Source organism: Petromyzon marinus, chromosome 22 (genome assembly GCF_048934315.1).
Source record: "Petromyzon marinus isolate PM22_M1 ecotype Great Lakes invasive population chromosome 22, UKy_Petmar_22M1.pri1.0, whole genome shotgun sequence".
NCBI classification, from domain to species: domain Eukaryota; kingdom Metazoa; phylum Chordata; class Hyperoartia; order Petromyzontiformes; family Petromyzontidae; genus Petromyzon; species Petromyzon marinus.
The window spans coordinates 16945510-16973266 of NC_133688.1; the positions used below are offsets into that span (position 1 = coordinate 16945510).

Here is a 27757-nt window from a genome sequence, read left to right on the forward strand (position 1 = left end):
ACCAGTGGCATCCAGACCACCCCTCCCCCTTCAACAACGAGCACGCACACACAGACCAGCGCGGTGAAGTATGGTCAAACAACCCAGTGGCTGACACAGCTTGTGAGGGGGCCTGCAATGGATTGACCATTACTAATAATGGCCATGACCAAGGTCATTACATTTATAAATCAATGTACCCATTTTGTGGACACTTCCATTAAGATAAGACCTCTATGTTCTGAAATGGTAATAGTGTGTCCGTACAATTATTATTTTTTTGGATGACTTTTTTGCTGCGACACTTTGTCCTTGGCGCTGTTGCCAGATTAATATTCTTGTCACTGCGCCTAGGCTTGCGTTGCGTAACGTAGCACTTTCACACGCTTATTCGGAAGCGGCTTACATCGCACGCGTCTTTTGCTTTCATGCTCCGTGCCCATTCCCCTACACGATTTCCACCAGCCTTGAGTGGCGGTGCATCGGGTTACATTACGCCACATCGCTGCTGTGGTGGAATGGTTCGCGTCGCTAGAGTCCGCCGGTTCGACCCCCGTCTCCTGGCATGGCAGTTGAAAAAACTCCCCCCCCCCCCCCAAACTCTGTCCGCCCAGCGGTGTACAAATGGGTTCACGACCACGGCGACTCCTCGATCGGCAGGTCGCGAGTGGCGGGCTAAAGCGTGGATTCTCACACCTCTTCTGAAACGTCAACGTGGCGGAGAAGGCTAAATACTGAACCCTCTCGTGCTCCCCTCTACCAGCGAAGTCGCAGTTGACGTGAGCGAGTAATTTGCGGGGGCTGCACCTCGTACGTTGAACTAATTTCGCACCGCACGAGGCCAACCGTGCGAATCGGAGGTTGCGGTCTGAAGGACAACAAACGAAAGGCAAAAAGCAGTTGAAGAGAAACGTGAAATGCACCTTTGTCATGCTGCACACCCTTTTAGCTCAAGCGGCGACGGCGTGGCTAAATGGGTCAGGCGTAAGCGAAACGCGCGCCCATCATGGACTCACACTCAGCGGCAGGCAGGTCCTTCATCCGGGATTATTTAGCGCGTGGGCTAAAATCACCTGCACTAACGAGCGGTGGTGCAGTGCCTTTGGACTCGCCGTCCAAGTCACTCAACGTCAACGCTTTAATGGTGATCCTCTCTTCGCAAGGCGGGGTGTGTGTGGGGGGGGGGGGCGGTGGGTCTAGGGTAAACCTTTAACGGGGGGGGGGGGGGGCGGGGGGCGGGGGAGGATCTCCTTCAGATGTTGTTATGCCCGGACAGAATTTTCCGAAGAGAGACGTTGGACCGTATTCACTGCGGCGGCGCTCGCCTCTGGCGACGGGGCTGCCGCCGACGGTAACTTGGGCACTGCGGCCCAGGCTGCTCGGGAGAATCCTGACGGAGACGGTCGTCGTTCCCGAGCACTTTCCGGCACACCCGAGTTCGATTCACCGCTCGAGGTCAACGCCGCTGGCGATTATCTGAGCCCGTCCTGGGCCCTCCCCCGAGGTCGACTCAGCCTCAAATAAGCATCCGGTGCGGTGTGCGAACATCGTCACCGGGGAGACAAAGGCGGCCCGGCGTGGCGTTGGCCACCTACCCCCTCGCGTGCCGTGCTGGGGGATCTTTGTCTTTGTAATATTTTTTGGGGAGGAGGGGTGGCGTAGTGGTTGGCGCACTGCACTGCGCTTTAAACCCGGCGAACCGAGGTGCGATTCCAGGCCGTGGCTGAACCCCCCCCCCCCGACCCCGCCACCACCCCATTCCGACTCGCGTGAAGTATGCCCGTCGCATCGGTGCTCATCGTTTGCGTATAGTCAACATTAACCATGAACGCTGTCATCGATTCCCACGTGCACGGTTCCACGTGCGTGTCGCGAACGTAAGAACCAACGTTGTTCGCGGGTGAGCTACAGGAAAGGATGCGTTTATTAAATGCCTCTTGTCAAGAGTGTGCATGTTAATGCCTATAACAGTCTGCGGTTGTACAAACACAGTACAGTAGAAGCTTGGGAGCAAGTCCAGCTGTCCTTATATCAGAAGTAGCGTTCTTGTATCAGGAGATTCCCCGTGCCTTTCCCTCACCAGTGTAATGTAAAGGCGCTTGGCTTATATCAGCACTGTGCTTATATAGGGTGTGCTCATATCCGGCTTTTTGCTGTCTTGGGTTTTGCTGCGTCTGAATTTTTTTTTCTCAGAGCTCATGCTTAACAGTCTGCGGTTGTGCATCCACAGTACAGTAGAAGCTTGGGAGCAAGTGCAGCTGTGCTTATATCAGAAGGAGCGTGCTTGTGTCAGGCGTTTCCCCTTGCCTTTGCCTCACCAATGTAATGCCAGGTCACGTGGCTTATATCAGCACTGTGCTTATGCAGGGTGTGCTCATATCCGGCTTTTTGCTGCCTTGGGTTTCGCTGCGTCTTCTCTTTCACTCGGCGCTTGTGTGTAACCCGCGCGTCCGTCCGTGTGTGTGTGTGTGTGTCCCCGCTGCGCTTCCTGGCGGTCAGAGCTCCGTGCAGGACTGGGGTCAAGAGGTCGAGGAGGGCGCCGTCTACAGCGTGGCCATGAAGAAGATCCAGATCAAGGAGGCCTCGCACAAGGGACACAGGTGGCTCGGGGTGAGTCAGCCCGCACAGCTGCAGCAGCAGGAGCAGCATCAACACCGAATGGAAAAGAGCAGCGCGCAGGGGAGATGCAGTTGAGGTGACCGAGTGGTTCAGAGGGTCAGGAGATAGCTGAGCAAAGCGCTGCGGAGATTCGGGGCGTCAAACAAACAGAGGTTTCAGCCGACCTGGCGATTCAAACCGGGTTCTCGAGTGCAGTATCGGAATTGGAATATTTATTTATACCGGAGAAATCCGATTTGCTATAAACCTCTTTTTCACAGATGTCCAGTCGGGGGCACGGGGTCAGAACGTTACAACAACAAACAACACAAAAACACGATAGGAGTGCAAAGTATAAGAAAGGTAAACAAATCACTTGAAAAAAACCCACACATTTTCTAAACTATTTTTTTTTATCTTACCAGGTAAAGCCCATTGAGCTGTTAGCTTATTTTTCAGAAGCGACCTCACCACAAATGGTTGCTCAACGAAGCGGCTTATCACATGTGGAAATTTATAGCGGCAAAATATACCTAACTTCATCTTAACGAGTTGATGGTCTCAGCCTCGGTCACCAACGATTGCACAAATGCAAGAAAAACCCCACCGTGTTTAGTTTGGCTTTGCACTGAATTTGACTAAATTCCAGCTCTGAGAATTATAATTGTCGGTTTCACTGTAATGCACGAAACATAATCTCATAGCAGAGTGTACTTAGAAAGGGTACCCCATACTGTCACGTTTGGCCTGTGTCAAAAAACGCAATGCAAGAGAAAGGCCACTTTTAAAAGACGTTTCTAAAGTGTCCTGCGAAAGAATTCCGTTCCACGTCCGTTCCCTGACAGCACGGCGGTGCACCGCTCTGCGAGATCGCAGAATGGATTCTTCATCTCTGGATATCGCTGCGAAAATCGGAACAGATTGTTTGGGGGGGGGGGGGTGTGATACCGACGTTATTTTAACAAGAAGGGAAAGAGAAACATCACGGCGGAGTGTTTTGTTTGTTTTTTGTTAAATCCCGTGACTTTATATGGTGCATGTGAACACACTGCATCGTGTGTCTGTGGCCAGTGTTTACACTGTGATAGCGTGCTTTATTTGGGAATCGCACCTTGTTTAACAGCTTCCTTCCATATCCAGCCCATACATCCCGTGTGCGTACATGTTTGTTTTTCTTTAATATCTGACGGAATGCGAGTAATTTTTTTCATTGCGATGATATTTCCACGATCCCAGCCATCGCATCCTGACGCCCCGTGTCAGTTAGCAGCAGCAGCAGCAGCATTCCTCGCCCCGTTTGCGTTTGGTAAAGATTTTACTGGTGGGAGAATTTGGGCCAACGAACCCGCCCACCCCTAAATATCCATCATTTTTATTTTCTTATCTTGCAGCGCCGTGATTAAACGGGGAGTTTGACATGTCATATCCTTGCAAACGTATGCAAGGGAAAGAATGTTATTTACCGGCGTCGGGCACTTTCCCCCACTACCCTCAATATTTGATGAAACATTCTCGAGGGCGAACGTTTGTCGCATTTAGTCCGTGTTCCAAAAACAATGATCGTAGCAAGTAAAGAATTAAAGCTGCAATTTATTGAAGAGGAACTGCATCTTGACCCCGAACAGGAAAAGTCCGGTTCAACACGAGCAAGAGGCCTTTGCTCATCCCCACCGATGGTTATGAACCATCGGGTGGAAATTCTACATTGCTATGACAAGCGCTAGTTATCTGCAAGGGCCAGTTTATAGGTACTCCGATTTCTTCCCACACGAAGCTAAACAAATTCAAAATAGAATTTACCATATGTCGCAGTGCTGCAGGACTCTCCTGACCCTCCTGACATATAGTTATGAGTACGTATGTCATTTTTATAGCATCCATAAATACATTATTTGTACATGTGCACATTTTTAGGCGTGACTCCGTGAGGCTTTCCTGCGTAAAAAAAAGGGGAGCAAACACAATGCCGCCCAGCAGTTTCTCATAAAGTCGGGGTTAGCTGGCGGCTTCCATGAAGGTCACCACTGATCAGCGTTAGTATTACCAATGATGTTCGTGGCGAAAACGTTCGTCAACAGTGTGCTGTGATTTATTTACATTTTAAGTCAGCGCCAAGTGGACTAAAATGATCAAGCGTGACAATGACTACGACTGTCCTCTGACGAGCCGAGCGTAATTCGTCTGGTTGAAGAAGGAGACTAAGATCATTGAGTGATGTTTGTCAGGGACAGGAGTGCACTGAGGATGATCAAAAATGGTAATTGGCTCCATGAGCTCACAACGTTATTTACCCAGTTCACTCATTGCCTGACCTGAAAATATTGGTTTGGGAAAGAATTTCAGGCCCCTCACACCGACATTTGATAACCAAGAGTGTTGGTCTGAACGTTTGAGCTCTTCAGTCGACTAGACCAAGAGGGTGACCCAAATAAAATCCATGGACTTGACTGCCCGTCGGCTCGACGGAAAGACGGCGGCTAGAATAAAGCCAAACGACGCACAAACCCACCGACTATGCATCAACTCCCTCTACCGACGGCCGCGTCTGATGCGTCGACCTGGGCCCCCACCCCGCTCCCCTCTGCCCCAGGTGGAGAGCGACCCGCGGGCGCCGGGCCACGGTGGGGTCGACCGCTACGAGACGTGCCGCGTGCGGAGCATCCGCGCCGGGACTCTCGCCAAGCTGGTGGAGAACCTCCTGCTCTCGTTCGGGGACAACGACTCCATCTACATCAGCGTCTTCCTGGCCACCTTCCGGGCATTCACCACCACCGGGGACGTCCTGCGCCTCCTCATCGACGAGTAATGGAGCCCCCCCTTTCCTGCCGCCGCGCCGTGCGCTCGCTGCTCGCGCCATCACGAGACAACAACAACAACAACGCCAAATGGGTGGCGGTTGCGCAATGGTTTTTGTTCTTGTCGCGGTGCTGAAGGTTAAAAAGGTGGCTCGCCTCGCGCCACTGCTGGCGTGGAGTATGTACAAGTGTGTACGTTGAACTTCTTTCGCACAGTGCTGCAGGCCCGCCGTGCAGGAGGGCCTTCCGCTGGAGGGAGCGCTCGAATGCCCGTCTGCTATGGCGGGACGGTTTTAATTTCCGCTGTTTGATAGTGGGACGATTTTAATTTCTTTCCACTCATTCGTCACTTTTTGGTGGTTGTTGTTGTTGTTCTACTTTGTTCTTTGTCGCATTGTTGCCTGGCCGTAAATTCCCGTTTGATGAATGTGGAAAAGTGATTGTGATTTTGTTGTAGTCGCATTTGCCGTTATTATTTTAATACCCGTTATTATTCTCTTAATTCCATACTCGTCCGAACGCCTATTACTTCTGAGCTACACGATCACATTTGTAAAGGGAATGAAGGGTTTCTTCATACGGAAACGGCAGATATGAAAACGCCCGTATATAACGGCACTGTTTTCCCCGCAGGCACGGCGAAAGGAAGAATGGAGATTGCGGTGATGGCCACGACCCAGTAAAGTCTGCGGACCAGACGTTCGTCAGGAAGTGAGTTCACGTTTCCTGCCACAGCGGTACAAGATACCCTGTATGCTTTTGACAACGCACAAGAAGGACTGTTTGGTCTCATCCACGCCGCACTGCGCGAGTCACAACGCTTCTCTTTCTGCTCCTTCCCCTCGCACTGCTCCATTTTGCAATTCCCTCCTCCCACCGTCTCTCTTCTCTCTCTCGTTCCCCCCAAGTTCATGTAACAAAAATAATTATAACAATAATACTCACGTTGCTTGTTCATTCAAGAAACTCTCTTCAACTCGTAGCAATTGCACCGTCAGTAGATGCTGTTTGTTGCTGGCTGCTTGGGCTTTTGGGCTCTGTGCTCGGCATTTGTGGTGAAACATAGAAGAAGAGCTCACAGAATAAACTAAACTAATCGATATTAATAAAATATATATATTGTTTTATATATATACTTTATTATTTTATTGTTTCCCTTCAACGTGACTTTACCGAAAGATCTAAGAATATGAATTACTGCAGTCACGAAAGCTTTAAATCAAAATAAACTAATCGATGTTTTATTTTACCAGGTAAGGCCAACGCTTCTCTTTCTGCTCCTTCCCCTCGCACTGCTCCATTTTGCAATTCCCTCCTCCCACCGTCTCTCTTCTCTCTCTCGTTCCCCCCAAGTTCATGTAACAAAAATAATTATAACAATAATACTCACGTTGCTTGTTCATTCAAGAAACTCTCTTCAACTCGTAGCAATTGCACCGTCAGTAGATGCTGTTTGTTGCTGGCTGCTTGGGCTTTTGGGCTCTGTGCTCGGCATTTGTGGTGAAACATAGAAGAAGAGCTCACAGAATAAACTAAACTAATCGATATTAATAAAATATATATATTGTTTTATATATATACTTTATTATTTTATTGTTTCCCTTCAACGTGACTTTACCGAAAGATCTAAGAATATGAATTACTGCAGTCACGAAAGCTTTAAATCAAAATAAACTAATCGATGTTTTATTTTACCAGGTAAGGCCAACTGAGCTATATAGATAGCGCTGTTTCAGAAGCGACCTTTTCAACAAATGATAGCTCAACAAAGTGGCTTAGCACGTGGAAATTTATAGCAGGCAAATGCTCGAAACGTATGACATTGATTCTAAATTAATCTCGAGCGAGCAGAAATGACAGCGAGGGCAGAACGGGAGAGAAAACGTGAGGTTGCATTTTTACTGAGTTTTGCGGTGTGTGGGATGTCTTCTACCACAATGTTAAAAACGCGCTTGTTATCAATGCCCTGTCCAATAAACGCAACGACGTATACGTATATAATTCACTATTTATGGTGAAGGAAAGCTGGCTGCGCAGGATAATAAAAGTGTCGGCCTGTAGGGAACAGTACAGTAAAAACATCCAGGTCCTAAATTCCAATAAGCCGTGTTTTATTGCATCGTAAACCTAAAATCCTTGGCTTAAAAATAGAAATAACAAAACCAGCCTAAACCTGTAAAAACCAACTGCCTCAAAACAGCGCTTTCATGCCTTTCTTAAATTTCCTCGCTCCCATTTGACCACAGTCGCCAAAGCACAGGCCCAAACGGCTCACAACAACAAGCGCTCGGCAACAAGCGGCACCATCGAAGGCGAAAGGGAGGAACGTTGACGCATTTCAAATTATTTTTTAAAAAAGAAGTTGAAGAGAGAGAGATAGAGAGGAGAGAGAGAGGGAGAGACAACGGCGGGGTTTTCCAAAGGCGAGCTGCGTGAGGAGAGAAGCGGAAGGAGAAGCGTTCCTCTCTGCAGTCGAAAACTCATTTTTGATCCCTGTTAATTTTCACAACGGCCCCACCTTGCCAAACAGGCTGCGCTTTGCCGTACGCGCGTAGGCTGAGCCGACAAAAACTTGACCAGGCCGAGGACATGGAAACCTCCCCCCACTGTGGTGTTTCTGATAAAGAGCATCGGTAGTAACCTCCGTGTCCTGGCTAGGATCTCATTACGACTTAATAGAAACTGTTGGCCGGGCCAAAATGTCTTGTGTCTGACTAATCTTTCCCACGAATGTATGTTAGAGAAAAACAAAAGATAAATCATGTTGTTTCAACACATTTACAAGAAAGACTTCCGTTCAGAAACGAACACGTCACCGATTTTACGCTGCTCAGTATCGTCAATAACAAAAATTATTGATTATTTTTTTCGGGGGGTTGTAGCATGGGATGTTTGTGCAGCTTTAATAATTCTTTACAACTCGGGTTGAATGCGTTTGTGCATTATCTACGGCCCGTCCTGACGGGGGTAAAACGAATCATCGATTGGAACGAACTTCTTGCGTTAATTTACGTCTCTACGGGGCACTTGGCCTGTTGGAAACTGGCCAAATTAATCAAACGGTTGCCCACAACTTGTAGATACAATATAGACCAGAAAGACGACTACGGTATTTGCAAATATTCAACTGTATTTTTCACCTGAAAACTATTCAAACTTTTAGTTATTTTAACAGGTAAGGCCCACTGAGCTATAGCGTTCTTTTTTTCAGAAGCGATCTGGCTATCACAAATGATAGCTCAACTAAGTGGTTTTATCGTGTGGAAATGTATAGCAGCCAAATACTCGCACGTTTTTAAATGTGGAGGGAAAAACCGGAGGACCCGGAGAAAAATCCACGCGACCGTGGGGAGACGTCGAAGCTCCGAATATACAGCAGCAGCAGGCGTCGAGGTCGGGATCCAACCCACGACCTCCTGTATACCAGGCGAGGTAGTTACCATCTCCTAGCCACCGTGGCTCCCCCTTCCTACCCGTCCATCTCCCGCCGTCACCGTTGATCAAATACCTACGCGTGTTGGATACCGTCGACGTCAAACAAACAAAAACAATCGTTCGCACGCCGCGGGTGCGTGATCTTCTCCAGAGCCATCGCCTTCATCCTCCGAGTGTGGATGGACCAGTACCCCGAGGACTTCCACGCCGACGCCGCGTCGCTGGCGCTCGTGCTGTCCTACGCGTCGCGCGTCCTGCCCCACTCCGAGCTGCAGCGGCGGGCCCTGAGCCTGCGCTCGCCGCGCCCCGAGACCCCCCCCGGGCCGCCCGCGTCCTCGCCCGCGCCAGGTGCGGCATCGTCCACCGTCCAACAAGGCGTCGTCGTCATCGTCGTCGTTCTTTCTTTCTTTCGTCGTTTGTTTCCGCGACGTTCCCCTAGCACCGCGGGTCGCGCTTCTTGTACCTTCCCCACCCCCTTCCCCCCCCCCCCCGCCGCCGCATTGCTGTACCTTCCCCCGCGCCTCCGATTAGCGCGGTCGGGTACGTACAGCGCTGAAAGAAGTTCAACATACGTACACGACTCTCAGGACAGGCCAGAGAGGGGAGCAGCCCAAATTGCGACTGAGGCCACCACCCAAGTTAGACGATCGGCCCCACGTACTAAACTCGTGCCCCCGAGAGATCCATTCCCGGTGGCACCGAGACCGTTCACCCGTTCACTCTGGCTCACTTCCAGCCGTTGAATGGATCGCCAGTCTCAAAGTCAAACTATAATTGCTTCCCCAGCCATATGCACAAGACTCTCAGCCAAGTGCATTTCGTACGAAGGTCGCGGGAGCCACTCGCCGTTGCCGTTAGGCCGCAACGCCGAGCACTTCTTCTCTGAAGCTCTCGCCACGCACTGGTGCGGGCATCTTTGGGAGTCGAGGGCAACTCCACGGGGAGCTGAAGGCGACGTTAACTCATGAAGGTGCCCGCAGCAAGCAGTGCACGGCAAAAGGTTGCCTTCCAACCGCTGCGGATGCTCGCGGTAGCGCATGGCAAAGAGCTTGAAGGGAGAAACTCTCAACACCCAGCCTCGTGTGGCCAGAAGACCACCCTGGAAAGTGCAATTTGTGCTCAACGTAATTGCAGGCAGCAGTCCATTAAAACACGTTGGTGCTGACCTGGCTACCCCGGCTGTCCCTCGGCTTCATCGTTGTTGTTGTTATTGTTATCATCGTCGTCGTTATTGTTGTTTTTGTATTTATTGTCGTTGTTGTTATTGTCGTTTTGGTTATTGTTTTTGGTGCTGGAACCCGGGTTGATTTGTCCCTGGCTGTGTCACGGTGTTGCATGTATGTAGGTTGAACTACTTTCACACCGTACGTAGCCAACCGTGCTAATCAGTGGATCCATTTGTTTGTGTTTCGCGTCTCTAGCTGCGATTGTATTTAGCCGCTATATATACACACATTGCAGTGGTTGTTGTTGTTGTTAATATTGTAGATTTAATTCAAGCTACTATGGCGTAGTTTACGCGTCTAACTCTAACTCGCGGTTCATTTGCTTCGTCATCTGTTCGTTCACAAGAGCCCAAATCCATCACTCATTGATCTCCTGTAGGGCAACAGTCACAGCAGGGCATTTGCACTGCAGGCTCAGTGAGTAACAGCCCTGGGTGGACAGCAGTAATGGAATTGGGTCACGTGCCCCAGCGGTTAATTGGCGTTGCCACTAACCGACGCATGCCAATTAACCACCGAGCACGCTGATTATCTACTGGGCAGTTCCACAAAAAGTAGGTATCCTCCCGAATAGAATAAATAAACGTAATGATAAACATGGGTGTGTCGTGTTTAGAAGTAAATTTGTGTACTTTTAGAAAAAAATACGGCTTGTTTATTAAATACATCAATTGTCCGATTTACGTATTTAATAAATATGTACCATCACCACCACAGGGTAGATGGAAACGTCAGATCTCCTGAGTAGTTGTGCCATTGTGGTCGTCTATGAGCAGATCTTCCTTATCAAGAAAAGTGAATCTTTTATATCTGACATGCAACACTGAGCAGATGACATACTGCACCCCAGTGAAAATCTTACCAGTTCAGACGTCGCTCGCCACCAACGTTATTCACGGCCAGGAATAAAACTCAGTTGGCTTGATTCGCGTGCCAATCACTGCGCCAACGCTCCACTACAAATATCACCACCCCTACCACTACCCCTACCACTAACCTTATCACTCCCACTACCCCTATCACTACGCCAACATCTGTACCGTGTGCGAAGCGAATGTCCGATATCGCGGCGTCGTCCCCCGCCCCCTTCCCCGCACGGCATCTCGGTTAATCGACGCTTCCTGGTCGCAGGCCCAGCGGCGGCGCGGCAGAAGCAATCGGGGCACGCTCCCTTCAGCCTCGGGGAGGACGAGGCGGACCCGCCAAGTGACGCGCGAGCGGACGCGACGGAGGAGAGGCCCGACCTGCTCTCGTTCCCGGCTCCAACCGTGGCCCGGCAGCTCACCTTGCGTGACGCCGTGAGTCGTGCGCCTACGCTGGCGGCTGCCATGTTTGTAGGCGTTAGGATGCGTCGCTTGTGTGATGCGCACCGTCGAAACGATCTGCCCTCGTCATTTAGAATTTGTCAATTCCACCGCTTGGTGAGGGACACACTGCACCACCATGCTGGCATGTATGTATGTTACTGGACATCTGTGAAAATGAGCTTCATAGCTCAGCGGATTCCCGCGAATGTAAATGAATATTATGATTCTGAAATTCATTCGCACCGTACGTAGCCAACCGTGCTAATCGGGGGTGCGGGGGAAGGTCAGCAAACTAAACACAAAAAGCAGTTCTAAAGAAGTAGTTTGGGTTGGTGAAGGGAGGCACCGTGGACATGGGAACATATAAACAAGTACATTCCAACCGTGGATTTTGTTACACTGGCCATACTTTTAGGGCCATGGTTAATGGTGAAATAGAAGAGGAAGGGATTAATGTGTCCAATGTGTCTTGATGCCACCAAATTTGTAAAGAACACATCTGAATTTGTGCAGACATATGTCCGGCATGGGTAATTATTTTTAAAAATAAATTTAATCACCTAATTTTCTGTCATTTTGCTAAATCATGACGCTGAAAATGGCCCATTCTAAGTGACCACCGATGATGGATATTTCGCATCCACATGACGCATCATCTGTTCTGCACGTCAATTATTCATTTCCTCCTATGCTTATTTATATCTGTGGGTTGGAGTGGTGGCAGGGTGTGAGTTTGATTTTTGGCCACGGTTAACGTCAGCAGCGAGCGACATCTGAGCCAATCCTGGTGTCCTCCATTCACCGACCCCGCACGAACCAGCGCGGTCAAGTACGGTCAAAGGACCCCTTTCATTTAACAGTCGATTGACGAAAAAACTCATCGTCGTTATTTAATTCTTACAACAACAACAACAAAAATACCCTAACCGCGATTGACCACGTGTCGCGCAGGAGCTCTTCAAAAAGGTGGCGCCTCACCACTGCCTGGGCTGCGTGTGGTCGCGCCGCGACCGCAAGGGCAACCGCCACCTGGCGCCCTCGGTGCGCGCCACCATCGCGCAGTTCAATGCCGTGGCGGCGTGCGTCGCGTGCACCGTGCTGCGCTGCTTGAGCGGCCAGGCGGCTGCGGGGCACGGCGCTCCGGGTACCGGCGCGCGCCACGCAGCGGCGCAGCGAGCCCGCGTCGTCGAGCACTGGATCGCCGTCGCTCAGGTGAAGAAGCTCGCCGAGCCCCGCCCCCACTCGGCCTGGACAGTTCTACTGCTGCGACCGTTGCGCCAGAGCTGGGAAGCTGGGTCGTAGCGCCCCCCACCCCCCCCCCCCACCTCGACCCCAGTCGCTCGCAGCAGCAGCAGCAGCAGTCTGTGCCTCCTGAAGTGGAGTTGTGACGTAGCCGGATGTGATGAGGCCGGCCAGCTGGACGCTTCCAATCGCCACTGGGTTTCATTCCGCACCTTGACTTGACACGCGGCCATGCGGTTGCCTCTGACGGTCAAGTCTCGATTCCTCTCCTCTTGTTTTAGCAACTCATGAGTTCACGTCCGGGTTTGGTTGCCAGAGCACAGCCTCGTAGAGGGGGAGCTCAGTGGACGTCTTGCTGAGTTTGACCGAGGCTTGCAATGGTTGGCAATGTGGTCCGCTACTACGGTCTGGTTAAGGAATCCAACCGTTTGCGTGCCACGGGCCTCCTCTGCCACGGGTGCTGCGCGGTTATTCGGTTCGTTGTCGCGTGCCATTGTTTGTTTGGGGCAGGTTTAATACATGGTGGTGGATGGAAGGGGTTCAGTGTCAACCCTTGAATACCTGGGGCGATGGGGAGGGAGGGGGCAAGCCTTGATCAAAGGAAAGCACGGATAATGCGAAGCAGATGTCAACGGAATTATAAAACGCACACGTATTGTTTACCGACAGAGAAGGGAGCGAGGAGGCAGCTGTGTGGAGTGCGTTTTTATTGCTTCTTAAAGTAATCGGTTTAACCTCCTGATGTGAATGCGGTCTTTCTGGTCACCGAGTTATTGCTGACCCTGAACGAGTTAGCATCGGCAAATAATTAAATCGGCACGTGTGTCAGGATTTTTATTCTCAGTAAGCGCGGTTAATGCGCAATGTCAGATGATCCGCTCGCAGGTAGCTGCGAGGGTCACAGGCATTCAGAAGGCCTCTTGTGCACTCCTCTGTTGTAGCCACGCCCGCGATTTCCTGGAATTTTCTGCCGCAGAACTCTGCGGGTTGCGTGATGGAGCAAAATCTGGGGTTTGTGAGTGCCGACTGCCCCGAAGTGGTGCTTCGTATGCAATTTGGATTCTCAGAAAGTCTTTTAATTTTTTTTTGCAAATCTCCTTCAATCGAGAAGGCCGATCCCCCAAGGGCTCTGTGACGTGGGCTAAGCATTTGCCTACGCACTGCCTACCAGTTGTGCCGGGGCTCCCTGTCTATGTCAAGGGGGGGGGGGGTCATACCCATCACATTCTTGTCGGCGGACGTGGGCTATTATTTGAAATAAATCGTGAACATGCCACTTTTTTTCATCAGTGTCTAAGAAAGGCTAGCTGACAATCGTGAGTAAGGTAATGGCGGTTTCTTATTTAACAAGGCTATCGAGAAGGTGCCGCGCTCGACAGACACAGCCTGCAGGAGTTTCACAGTAAGGGGGCAAATATTTTCTACGTGGCTTTACCCAAATAGGTAATCGAGTGATTTTTTTTTTATGTGGTCATTTGGACCCTGACGCAGGCAAACGTGGGCCAACTCTTTTTCGAATAATGTCACGCAATCTCTAACGTCCACTGTTGAAAGCAGACTTCACTTTTTTGTTGTTCTTGTCGCTGAAAACACTGAGCTACTGTGCTCGGGACATGGAGCCATCGTGAAAGTTATCATTATCATCATCGTCATCACCGCCACCATCACCACTGTGGTAATTTCCGTCACTCGTTGTGCCGGCATCCAAGAGACTCGTTTGTTTTGAACAATTGCCTCTGACGCCGTTCAATTTCTTTCTCGCAGGAGTGCCGGATGCTGAAGAATTTCTCTTCCCTCCGAGCCATTCTCTCTGCACTTCAGACGAACCCAATTCACCGGCTAAAGAAGACTTGGTGCTGCGTGTCAAGGTTTGGAAACAACCCATCTGAGTTCAAGCACCCGTAGCAGTCACGTCGGCGTACTCTGTAGTTGTGCAACGATTTGCCCTCCCCAGAGGTTTCATGAATTGGCATGATTCAGGCGTCATGATGACTTGATTACACAACGTATTCCTTTTTGTGCTATATACGTACCGTGTTTTTCGTGTTGCGTCCCATTTTTTATTTTGTCTCGTATTCATGCGGCGGTTTCTTTTTTTTTGCTTGATTGGTCTAAACGTTAAAAAAGAAAATTCACACAAAATTTACATTCATTGTATATGGCATCTATTTTTACACACCGAAGCTAAAATCCGAGTGCAGGTAGAAGGACTGAGGCTGGCTTAGATTCACGACCAAATGTTTTGTTTTTCTTGGCGTGAGGCGTTTGCAGCGGTGCTGACGGCTTTCTTTAAAGTGTCGTTTTAAACAACACTTGCATGCTTACATTTGCAGAGAGAAGATTGTGGCATTTGCGGAGCTGTCAGAGATATTCTCTGATGAGAACAACCACTTCACGAGCCGAGAGCTGCTCATGAAGGTAAGCGAAACATCCCAGATAATGATTAATGAAACGTTCCCTCTCAAACGTAAACATCTCAACTGCTATATGTTCTTGGTTCTTTCGGTGAAGTCACGTAGAACCAAGAATATGAATCCCTGCAGTCACGAAAGCTTTAAATCAAAATCTCAACTGCTAATTGAACAATGTGCTCCATATGTTCACTTAACATATTGTTTTGTTTGTGTAAAAAAAACTACGCTTCATTTATCCAGTTTTGTTTCTTCCAAAGTGCATTATAATTTTTCGTTAAAAAAATGTCTCTCTCTCGGTAATTCAACCAGAATGATATCACCGAAAAAAAAATTCCCTTGACGACATTCGGTATATTATCCTTACTTTCTCCCCTTATTGCGTGCTCCACCTTTCTCAAATAAACCAGGAGGGTACGTCTAAGTTCGCGAGCCTGGATTCCAACGGCAAAGAAAGCCAGAAGCGGACGTTCAAGCGATTTCAGACGGCGAAGGAGCCGGTGAGAGAGGAATCTGCCCGGGGGATGCCCCCCCCCCCCCCCCCCCACGATTGCCCCATGAAGTGTCACGGGGCCCTGCACTGATCGCACGATCGCCGTTCTTTTGACTGCCATTTGACCGAGCGGTCGCGTGCAGTTGTCAAAAAAAAACCGGAGTATCCTGGCTGAACTGCGGTGTCAGCAGCAACGTTCGCAATGGCCCGGTATCCCGAGCATGGCCTGCCCGCCTTGTCGGTGACGTGGCCGAGCGGTAGTGCCTTTTTTGCCGATTGTCGCGGTTCGAGCCGAGCAGCCACGCTGGTTAAGACCTGCGGCTCCGGTAACAACAAATACGAAATGCGCGCACCGTCTGCTTCCTAGTGGTTGCCAAAGATCCCTTGACTTTATTCGAGCCGGGGTCATGGCAGATTACTAGAGAATTATCGAATTGGTATATGCCACAATGTGGCATCACCCCATTGCTTTGAAACGATGTGCAGACTGCAATCGTCTGTGAAACATAGCGCCTTCGTGATAGCCTTTGGCTGCATGGATGGCACGAATGCCAAACGCAGTCGTGATTTGATTTGATTTGGTTTTATTGTCTTTGCTGCAGGGCCTAATGCAGGGAACCATTCCATACTTGGGAACGTTTCTGACGGACCTCACCATGTTGGACACTGCCTTGCCAGACTACGTGGAGGTACAAAACAGACTTCATCTCTTCTGGCACAGAAAAAACAACTCGTGTCTCAGCTTACAAGCATACTGTACAGTATGTGTGCCACGGATAGTAAAGCTTAATATTTTTTTACATTTAACGATCGTTCTGTTCTTTTATTTTTCTAACAGGGTGGCCTGATTAACTTTGAGAAGAGGAGAAAGGTGAGCATTTTAAATCACAAAACGATCAATGTTCCTGTTTATGAGTGGTCTTTAATTCGACCTTGTAATTGCAATCACCCAGAATGAGCCCAGTCACATCAGGTCTCAAAAGGTAAGCGGGTTTGAGCCTCGATGATGATTGGATGGGTGGCCACATTGCACAACGCACTGTGCATGGGCTACTGCATTGTGGGCAGCAGAGGACGGTGCAGCAAACTCCACTGATGTCGTGTACCTCTATGCTTCCACGTCCAAGCTCCAGGCCTTTTTTCCGCATTGACCAGCGTGGTGCAGGATGGCCAAATAACCGATATGACCCGCACGGCATGGGGAGGCTCTAATCCAGCAGTGGAATAGCAGAGGCCTGGCTGTACACGGACAAAGAATTTCCATTTACGCGCTTTAAATGTGAGCGTGTTCGGAACGCATCAAACGAAGGATCTGCTCTCACGTTTACCAACCGACCAGACTTTAATGTAATTTTTGTTGTGCTTTATTACAGGAGTTTGAAGTTATTGCACAGATCCAGTTGCTGCAGCTGGCTTGTAACAACTACTCTTTGAGCCCCGAAGGGAAATTTTTGGACTGGTTTAACCGGCAAGAAAAACTGAGCGAGGAAGAAAGGTGCGTGTGTGTATGTGCGCGCGTAGCGAGCGTTACGTTTATTGATTTAGACTTTTATCTCGCTCTGTTTTTTGCGGTTATTATTTCGTAGCTCTGTCAAGCTGTATTTCTACGCTTCATTCGCGAGGTGGCCTTGTATTTTGTGTGCAGGAATTATCGGCCGATTATTTCATTGTGGTTCATTTTTTACCCTTCGCCACGGCGGCGCACAACTGCCCGGAATATCGCTGGGGCCTTGAAACGTTCATAAGCAGGCTGACAATCAGCCGATTCTTAATGGTATCTCTAAATGATGAGAAAACCCATCAGATAAGGAAGGCTCCCTGCACACTTACCCTTTCTGCTCTGCTCTAATGCGTTTCTCATCGTTTGCAAAAAGTGTCAGGATTGGTTTCATGTTTGTGTATGTGCGTTGAACTTTTTCGCCAACCGTGCTCATCGGAGGCACGTGGGAAGGAAAACAATGTAAACACAAAAAGCAGGTCTAAAGAAATTCGTTTTAAAACTAGATATTAAATCTAGATGTAATATCACCGTCAGGCAGAGCCAGACGATCCTCACAGTAATCAGTGCCCATTGATTGCTTGTCCAGATAAAGGCCCTTCGAGAGACAATACAGCGGTCACTCATTGTGCTGGTGCTGCTTAAAATAACATGGCTGTAATTTGTTTTATCTTGTTGTCTACAACACCATTGCATCGAGCATCGGTATAGGCGGCATGGCGACGGCGTGTGCCATGCAAGGCACACCATACAGACTTGGCGTATGGCCACAGTGGTACCAATTGTTGTGTAGTAGAAGTCACTTTGTGAACTATTACTCTCAAGCTGACGTGGTGCTCTTGCCATCAGCCCCCCCAGCCGCCCCCACCACTGAAATGCACTTACTGATCAGGCCTAGACAGGGCCTTCGCGTAACACGTGAGTTGGTGTTTTTTAAAGACCACCAGGCCACCCAACTGGCCCGGCAAATTACTTTTTCTTGAATTTAATTGCGTTTCGAGGGTTGGGGCGTATTAATTAGTTCGGGATGGCCTCATTTTACATTCATTTTTTTCAACTTACGGCCTCATTACCCATGGCTTGCATGCAAATGCCAGGGGCAAAGCGGTGCCTTTGGGCGTGAGCCACCACAAGTGGCGGCTGCGCTGGCAAGTTGAAGGACGGGGCGTGAGTGAGGGCGGTGGGGCTGACGCTGCCGGCAGGGTGGCGTCGGTGCCGCGGCCTCGTCTTTATCTCCGCGCAAAGCCCTAAATCGTGTGCGCACATGGTCTTTCCCACCCTTCGGGTAATGCCTGCAACTTTTGTACAAAATGTAATGCTGTGGGCGTGTGTTTTAAATCTTCTGTTTGTTGTTGTTGTCGTCGCTGCTGCTGCTGCTGCTGTTGCTCCCCAGCTATGCACTCTCATGCGAAATTGAACCTCCCACGGAAGTCAGCCCCACGTCGCCCAGGCAAAGAAAGAGCGTCGTCAAGCGGCTCAGCCTGTGAGTGTCACGGTCCGCGTGGATTTGTGAACGCTTCTCCCGGAGCTGATCGGCGGCTGCAGTGCGATCTTGTGTGTGTGCCTTTTTTGGCACGCACGTCGTTTCAAGTTCTGTGGGGCAGTCCGTTTCTGCATAACATTTGCCACATACAAATAACATTCTAATTTATGGCATCACTGAATGAATCACGTTTATAAAACCCTGTCGTTTGTTAAGTGAGACAAACCGCACTAACATTACCCGAGTTATTTATTACCCTCATCAGGGTTTTCCTCTTTTTTTTTTGCCGATTTAGTTGTTTCATGCCAGGTTTGTACTTTGTCATGTCCCCCGTGACAATTCATTTGACATTGTAACTTATTAACACGATGAAATGATGATGACGTGAACAAGAAATTTCCAATACAGCATTGTACTTTCAATTGAATCCAATTATTTATATTTCACGCCACCCTTTTCATATCACAAAAAAACAATTGTTAAAAACGCGCAGCTAAATTTATACGCACGTGCGGGTTGGTATGTTCATCCTTCTTTCGCATGGTACGCAGCCAACCGCACTAATCGGAGGCGCGGGGGAAGGACAACAAACTAAAACACAAAAAATCAGTTGTAAAGAAGTTCGTTTTCAATCTAGATTTAAAATCAACAGCAGCGACGATGTTCATCAACCGAAAACGATGCTCCCATTGCAATCAATCGACGGATCGATCCTTGTCCCACACACGCAGCCTCTTCATCGGGGTTGACGTGACGCCAGGCAGCCCCCAAGCCCGGACGCCCAACGGCGAAGTGGCCGCACTGGAAGAGTCTCCCGAGGGTGGCGCTGCGGGCGCCGCGGGCGGCGAGGGCTGCGGCCCGGGAGATGTAGCGCCGGCCTCCGGTGGTGGCGGCGGTGGCGGTGCCGGCGTTGGCGGCGAGCGAGCCGACTGCCTGAGCGTGGCGTCGAGCGCCTCGGAGCACGACGCCGTGGGCACGCCCGCCGATGCACCCGACGGCTGCCCCAAAGAGGTGTGGGCACCGCCGCTAATACCACCGCTAATACCGCCCCCTCCGCCACCACCTCCGCCACCACTACCACGCCACCACCCGCCAGTACCGACTAACAGTTACCGCCACCACCGCCGCCATCATGACCGCCACCACTACTGCCGACACGACCGCCACCACTGCCACTACTACAATCCATCATCATCATCACCACCACCACCGACACACGATTCACCAGTGTCCGGTTACATGAGACAAATGAGGTGAATGTGTGCCATCATTTTCGTCGTCATCATCAGCTAAGATCAGCGGCAACAGCGAGATGAAGGCCTGCCTGTGTCGCCGCCATGGTCCTGCGATGCGACAATTTCATCGCACGCTTCCTGTGCAATGTGTCATTACTGTACTTGATCGGTTAAATAAATACGTGTTTCTACTTGTGTTTCATGTAACTTGACGACGTGAAGAATGTCGTAGGCAGCTTATGGATGAATTACAGCGTGATTGGCCATAGCTCTTCAGTTCTGGTGAATCCTGATGTGGACGCAGGACGAGTGGAGGTAATCAGGGATGAGGATCACCACGGGTCTCGTTGCCTTTCCGACGCAAAACCCGAGAAGTGTGGGAACGAGCTGTGGCACTCGAGCGACAGGTGACAATTGATTCACGCTTATTGCTACTTCTTACTACGGCGCAAAAAAACAAAAAAACATTTCAACAACGAATGGCTGCATGCATGGGCAGACTACCTTGCGGGCGACACACCCATTGTGCTGTCATGCCGAGGCAAGTACACCTCTTGATGCGCCGCCAGGCGGGCCATTGCGCGGGCGGGCGGGCGGGCGAGGGCGTCGAGCTCTTGCGTTGTTCCCACGCTTGGGGTTCGACGTAAACAAAAGCGCGCGCTTGTTTGCGATATCCGCAGCTGTCGACGAGCTCCTCGCTCGCCTCGCTCCACTCGGCCGACGTCTCCTCGGGCGTCTTCGCTGGGTCGGGCGTCTCTTGCTCGTCATCGTCCTCCTCGTCCTCGTCATCGGCGTCCTCACCCAGGTCCTCGTTCAGGCTGCACGGTCAACGGTGAGGACGCTCCCTCGGCGTGATGCAATGACAAAGCGTTGGAGGCTTACCGACTCGTAGAGCTGGGAAAAAAATCCTCTTAAATTACCCCCGCCATTGTCCACCCGGCCGACAAAAATGGGTTACGCCGTGGTTAGTCAATCGTCGGTTCAGGTGTGGTGGGGGAAAAAAAGTGTGGGGTGTACCCCCACCTCTTCCAAGACATCTTGCCAACGTGGAAGAGAAATGCTCTCTAAGAACCCCCTCAGGTGGAGGCCCTTACACCAGCAAGGGCCACATAATGAACCCTTTCCCATTGCGCTGACGTACATGTACGTCATCATCATGGGACCTCCGTTGTCAGTATCAGAGACTAGGTTCTAAAGAAAGCTGTCTCTGGTGTGGACCAACTCAGTTTCAAAGACAATGCATATACTACCAGAGCATGTTTTTGTTTGTTCGCATGTTCGCCACAAGTATGTGTGGTTAATGCAGACATGATTCCTTGCGAAAGGTTTCTGTTTTTGGCCTTTTAACATCTTAACACAACTGTTTTATTGCCAGAAAGGGTAAAACATTCTTATATTGTGTACGTCATCATTCTTATTCAGCATCGATTGCTTTATCGATCCTGAGGCTCCCACAAGGCCACGCGTTTGGCACAGTTTGGCGCCAACTATCATAGAGTGGCGGTCGTGTTGCTACAGTTCTCTGCGGTGACTACAATCTCCTAAACACAAACGGCTCCACACCTCTCTAAATAAAGTTTACGCCGAGCCGCTTCCATTTTCCAAGATTCAGCAGTGAACGAGACACCCACCCTGCAACTTGCAGACGTCTCGATTCTGAACCCTCCACCTCCCGCACTGACACATCTTCATCATCCCCAAAACTCACGCACGTCGAGGAGGCAGTCCGATTAGCATGGTTGGCTACGTACGGTGTGAAAGAAGTACAACATACATACATACATACCCCACCTGTACACCTCGCTTCCCCGTGAGCCATATACACACACAATGTGACGAGCTGTACCACACCCCCCCACACCGTCCCCCACCCACCACCGTCCTGCAGGAGCGTGTTCAACAAGACGCACCAGCGCTCGGTCTCCTGCTGCTCGGCGGTCACCCGCCCCGTCTACAACCGCCAGTCGGACGACTCGTGCATCATCCGCGTGGTGCTGCAGTCGCCCAGCGACGGGAACCTCTACAAGAGCGTGCTGGTGGGTGCACAGCAAAGCCGCACGGAGGCCTTTTTGGTAAAGGGGAAGGAAAGGAGATCGGTTGGTGGAATGACGTGAGCGGGTCGACGGGACTCTCAATGTGAGAAGCTGACGATGTGCAAACAGATGGAAAAACATCTGTCAGTGACATCAGCCCAGAGTTATGATGATCCGTATGATGATACAAGATATGGTTAGCTAACTCATACGGTGGCTTTGGTGCACGCCTGTAGTGCGGCATTGTGCAGGCCAGGATTGGTGGTTCACACACAAGCGCTAACTTTACATATGCAGCACTGACAACTGTTTTTTTGTATCTAATCACGTTGCACTCTATGCAGAATCAATCAAATTCTAGATATAACCTCCTAACGATATTTCGCCTTCCAAACCCCAACCCCACTCTGCTTGCTCAGCTCACCAGCCAGGACAAGACGTCCAGCGTGATAGGGAAGGCGATGGTCAAGTACAATCTGGAGATGGAGCGAGCCGAGGATTACCAGCTTGTGCAAGTCATCTCGAACGAGAGAGGTGAGCCCCGTGCCAACTCGCGGTCGTCCGTAGAAAGCATCGATTTAGCCAGGAAATGTGCTCTCCGAATCAATAACTTACGCCGTTAATGTTTGTTCTCTACGAATGGGTTTGTTCGATATGTTTTTGGCAGTGGAGTGATGGTCGGGGCGAATGGACGGATAAATGGGCTGTTAACTCAAAATTCGTTCCCGTGTCCCGTTTTGCGCCGCATCGCGTTTTTCGTTGTTGTCGCTGCACCCGCAGAGCTCGTGATGCCTGACCGTGCCAACGTCTTCTACGCCATGAGCACCTCCGCCAACTTTGACTTTGTGCTGCGCAAGAAGGGCTCTCCGAGGCCAGCCGGTCCGGCGGCGGCACCGCCGCCACCGCCGTCTCGCAGCCAGTCCAGCTCGTCACTGCCCAACCTCAAATCAAAGGGGGGCTCCCTCACCCAGCGGCTCAACAGGGCCGCCCTGTAACGCAGCAGCAAAATCAGGAGATGCTCCAACACGCCTGGGCCGCCGTTGTTCGCCGCTGTCGCCTCTGTTCCGTTGTGTCGGAATGTCACCGCGCGACAATGCCCTCAGGCCCAGGATGGATGTTAGTTTTGTTTGGGGGACGTCGTGGAATCCCGTCGTCAAGAAAACAGCGTGATATCGCTTTGAGAACGGCGATGCTGACCATGCCTTTGTTGGAAATGAGTTCGTTGAAGCCGATGCCGTACGTAATGTGTAGATGAAAGTGAGAGGATGTGGACCTGCGTAATGCCGTGGTGTTTTGTGGGGAAGAGAAAGGGGGGAAAGAAAACAACTGGATGGGTGAGGGTTGTTGAAAGTGCTGGTTTGCGTGTCGAGTGGAGACATGGTGGTATCTTGGTCTGAATATGACCCCTTTGCACTTGCTTTTTTTTCGAATTTCGAATAGGTTTGTTTACACTAAATGTAAGCAAACGTAAGATATTTTTTTGAAAATGATTGAGTTATCAACTAACATTTTTGACAGAAATAAATGAGTAGAACTCAGCTGTGTTTTGAGAGGTTCCAAGACTTACATTTGTCGTACGGGCTTAGTGGCTAAGTCTATTTAATTTCAACATTATCTTTAAATTATATACATTGAAATGTATTTTGCATGTACTGTTGAAAAATATAATTTCTGTACTGTAATAGCTTTTCATGTCACTTAATATTTCGCAGTGATAATACAATTACAACACTGCCCTCTGGTGAAATATAGTGAGTATAAAAAAGCATCTGAATTCAATGGCTGTCAAAAAACTTGGTGACGTCGGCAATGATTGATTTCGGTTTGTTTTGTAACAGAGCCACAGTTGCTCGTGATAGTTTAACAATCGTGTGTTTTAAAATTCCGCACGAGTTTGCAGATGTCCCTCTCCCTCAGCTGCAGTCGTGGCTGTCGTGGAATCGTTTAAGGATCGAGGTTTCCACCTTGTCCACAGACCAAATTTCGGACGCATTTCTCAGTCGGCCTCAAGTCTATAAAACCTGCTGCAGTATACAGTGATTAAGTTCGACACGACAACGCCTACGCCATGTCCACTTAATTTACATTGTAACAATTATACAACAGAGTGTAGCAATTTCGATTTAAAGCTTTCGTGACTGCAAGGATTCATCTTCTTTGGTTCTTTCGGTAAAGTCACGTAGAATGAGAATAAAATAATAAAATAACACAAAAATTCTCACGACGTTTCGGCCACAACACAAGTGGCCTTCTTCAGGTGAAAGGAACAAACCTGTCGGGACGACAGAGCTTCATCGTCGTCCCGACAGGTTTATTTTATTTTTTATTATTTTATTCTCATTCTACGTGACTTTACCGAAAGAACCAAAGAAGAAGAGTGTAGCATTTTTATTATTACTATCAGGTTTTGTAAAATGTAACTAATACCTGAGCAAACATGTGGAGCACACTTTGGGTTTAAGACTTCGCACTCTAAAGTATAATCAAGAGGAGAGCCATTAACAGGCTTTCTTTCAAATGGTTTATCTCTGCCCGTTGGAAGCAATTTACTTGTTAAAAAACTATTTTTGCTCATTTGTATCGTTGCTGGAAAGCAGCATCCTAAAGCCAACGTAACATATTGCAAGTACTTAACGAAGTCCAACCAAAATTTTACGGAGACATTTACATGCCTGCGATTCCGGTGATGGTTTTATTTAAGTTAAACGTCTTTACCGTCATCTCAAATGTTTTACACTTTTGAAGCTTAATTTGCCAAATTTAATAGCTGTGTGCAGTATTATGCGTGTCATTATGTAATGCACTCAAGATTGTCTCTTGCCTGTTTCACTTTTTCATTTAAGATTACCGTGTCTTTTTGTTTTGTCTTCAAGCTATTACGAACATACTGTATTTGCTAGATTTGTATCATTCAAAACTCTTAATGTCGTTTACAAAATCTGTGCAACAGAACCATATGTTGAATCTCCTGCTTTTGGACAGGAAATGAGTAATGTCACGCCAGGCAGTCCTGCCTTGTGGCATCCTTCGGAGCGTTACACTTTTGATAAGCATTCTATTCCAATAATTGGAAATCTTAAGGAATAATCTTAATTTTGTTGAAATGATGTCCTTATCCAACATGGATGACTGCACAAATCGGTTGGATTAGGTGGTTATGTGTGTGTAAATTCTCACGATGTATATATCTCTCTATATACATATCTTTTAAAGTTATATTTGTTTTGTCTTTGTACAGAACTGCCATTTTTTGAATGCGGTCTGTAATGCACTAATGCAAAATGTTTAATTTCCCCTTAAATATATTTCTTTCGTTCTTGCAAATATAGCCAACAATGTATTTGATGTGTTAAACTGTTTCAAACGATACCAAAAAATGGCTTAGCGGTGTGCTTGCTTTACGAATTATTACTCTACTTCGAAATGACAAATTTCAACGCAGTCCTTTATAGGTGACTTAAGCTTGACAAACTGCCTGAGTACATGGTCAGGTTTTGGTCAGGTTTTGGGGCGTGTGTGTGTGTGTGTGTATAAGCATCACAATGTTTACTCTTGTGTGTACCTGCTTGGCACAACTGGCATGGCCCATTTGGTTTTTGAAACCACGGTCGGATACAGAATGAGAAGCCAGCCAGGCAGACACTTACCTTTGGTCTAGCGTCAACCCCCTGGTGGCCAAGGTGTGCTGCGGTCATGGTGCACGTTAATAAAGACGTGTAAATGTAAATACGGTCAAGTTGGCCGAAAGAGAGGGAGAGTACTGTAATCGAGGTTTTATTGGGTTAGATCGCGTAAATGTAAATGTGTCGTAAAGATTCAATTGCCACGCTGGTTGTCGCCTGATGAGGCTGGTTGTTATTGCCGGAAAAAAAAAAACTTCTTGTAAATGTGTGCTGAACTATTAACGAATTGGCATGGTTTGTTTACGTGACAAACCTTACTAATTGGCTGTTTCGGGGTGGTGGTGGTGGGTTTAACGTCACATTTATATTTACACGGTTGAACGCAAAAAAAAAACACGTATAGTCACAGAAACCTACGTGTTAAACTGAGAGTACTGTAGTTCAGAATTGTTTATTCAATGAAGTGCTCACGCCATTTACAAACGCTCGTGGATTGGGGGCCGTCCATAAATGACGTCACGCACCTAGGGGTGGGGGGGGGGGTCAGACATTTGTGACGATGCGTGACGAGGGGGGGGGGTGAGAAATGTGACGTCACATCAAAATGCGCAACTTTAAATAAATAAAGACAACACGTTCTACTTAATTAAATATACTTTTTAATAAATGTTTTCTCCTACAACATCAGAGTGCAGCGCCACATTAAATACGCACTGCAATGACAATAGTTTAAAGCGATTTGAAGCATTGTTTATGTATATATTTTTTTTTGGGGGGGGGGGGGCAGAGCTTTGTGACGTCACATTTGAGAGGGGTCTGACTTTTTTGTGAGGCCGCGTGACGTCAATTATGGACGGCCCCTTGGCCCATAACACCTCGATACGTATAGGCCCACAGAGCTTGAGCAATCATTGGCACCAGCTCATCGGGCAGCTGCCTCCCAGCTGTCTGTGGTTCCTCGCGTCTCGCGTCGTTCTCCCTCAATGAGAGTGAGTGAATAGTGTTGCGCGTTACGAGCCACATACCCACACATATATTCACTGTACTTTCTCTACGGTTGATTACGTGACAACAGAGGGCGATCCATTTATAGATATCCCACTAAAATAACAGGGATATGTTACGAGAGAAAACGAACATCAACGTCTCCCACCAAAACACGCATTAAAATCACTTGAAACGTTCCGCTGCAAGATATTAAGCCACCGTATTAAACAAGATTCAATCACCTGCTCTGAAGAGGAGCATTGTAAATCAGTGGGGTATCTATAAATGGCCACGATTTTTAAGAAAACCAAATGCCATTTTACTTCGTTTTATTATGCCATAAGAATGGGCTACGTTTTTTTGATGGTAGCAATAACTGTAATACTCGTACAAAAATCCGTTGCGATTTTGTTTGTATGGAAATCGAATACCATGTGATGGTTTTTGCTTTGTACCTAAAACAAAGGTTTACACTCATTGTCCGAGTATAATTGGTTTTTTTAATCAGTAAAGCTACAACTGCAATCATTTAAAACTGTAATGTGTGAGGATGGCTCACCCTGGCACTTTCTATAATTCAGTATTACAAGCCTTACTGCTGTATATTTCCCTTCTAATGCTTGGTAATGTATGCACCCCAAATGTAAATTGCTCACAAATTCCACACTACTACTTTTTAATGGGTGATCATTTTCGCTTTTGTCGATGTGTACATTTTCAGTATAGCATATTTTTCAAGAATTGCAATTTAAATTGTATTGAAACTTGTTACGTGATATTTCCTGACAATCCCTATTTCATTTTGTCGCTGCCGTTGCATTTCAGTGGAAATTTGGCAGGTGTTTCTTGAAAGAATTCGTGTAATAAATCTGTACACCATATTGAAATGTCTTCGTGTTTTTTTTTTAAATACCTCCTAAACGTACTGGGTTGCATTTTAAAAGGTGACTTTTTGAACGCAATGTGAGATCATAACCTTAAGCTTGTATTCCCCCCTCCATCATTTGTGAGTGTTTAATTCTTGATGAGGTTTACAATCATTAGTATTAAAGGTTAAGGATGTAGCTGTTGTGAAATGGTTAGCACACTGGACTTGTAATCCAGAGGTCACCGATTCAGTCTTTGGTAGAACGGACACGTTTCTTCAGCCATTCTGTCTCTGCAATATAAATTGCCGACCATAAGTGGATTGGAAGGTCAAAGGTCAACGTATGGATACTCCCACCCATGGCCAGCATGGACGAGCAGGCCAACATACCCTCCAGAGCTCCCTCGAGTGGGGGCCTCTATAACCAGCACGACATTTCAGGGCTGCGCCTTTACCTTATTAAAATACCTACCTGTCAACCCATTATCAGTGCCCACTTTATTATAGACTAGCTGTACTACCCGGCTTCGCCCGGGACTTGGAT

At 48.5% G+C, this 27757-nt stretch overlaps 1 protein-coding gene across 2 annotated transcripts in view; it reads left to right on the plus strand.

Annotated features, from left to right (window-relative positions):
- Positions 1 to 27226, plus strand: part of LOC116944902 (ral guanine nucleotide dissociation stimulator-like 1) — a 59927-nt gene extending 32701 nt beyond the window's left edge. For both annotated transcript variants that reach the window (XM_032958797.2, XM_032958796.2), the window contains exons 3-20: positions 2479 to 2589; positions 5168 to 5379; positions 6006 to 6083; positions 8959 to 9155; positions 11165 to 11331; positions 12292 to 12552; positions 14347 to 14450; positions 14916 to 15000; positions 15404 to 15493; positions 16089 to 16175; positions 16325 to 16357; positions 16860 to 16981; positions 18378 to 18467; positions 19199 to 19478; positions 20383 to 20534; positions 21591 to 21738; positions 22155 to 22269; positions 22516 to 27226. In XM_032958797.2, coding sequence (XP_032814688.2) covers positions 2479 to 2589; positions 5168 to 5379; positions 6006 to 6083; positions 8959 to 9155; positions 11165 to 11331; positions 12292 to 12552; positions 14347 to 14450; positions 14916 to 15000; positions 15404 to 15493; positions 16089 to 16175; positions 16325 to 16357; positions 16860 to 16981; positions 18378 to 18467; positions 19199 to 19478; positions 20383 to 20534; positions 21591 to 21738; positions 22155 to 22269; positions 22516 to 22730 — 2547 coding nt within the window. In that variant the 3' untranslated portion in view covers positions 22731 to 27226. The remainder of the gene's footprint in view (positions 1 to 2478; positions 2590 to 5167; positions 5380 to 6005; positions 6084 to 8958; positions 9156 to 11164; positions 11332 to 12291; positions 12553 to 14346; positions 14451 to 14915; positions 15001 to 15403; positions 15494 to 16088; positions 16176 to 16324; positions 16358 to 16859; positions 16982 to 18377; positions 18468 to 19198; positions 19479 to 20382; positions 20535 to 21590; positions 21739 to 22154; positions 22270 to 22515) is intronic.
- Positions 27227 to 27757: the final 531 nt, after the last annotated feature.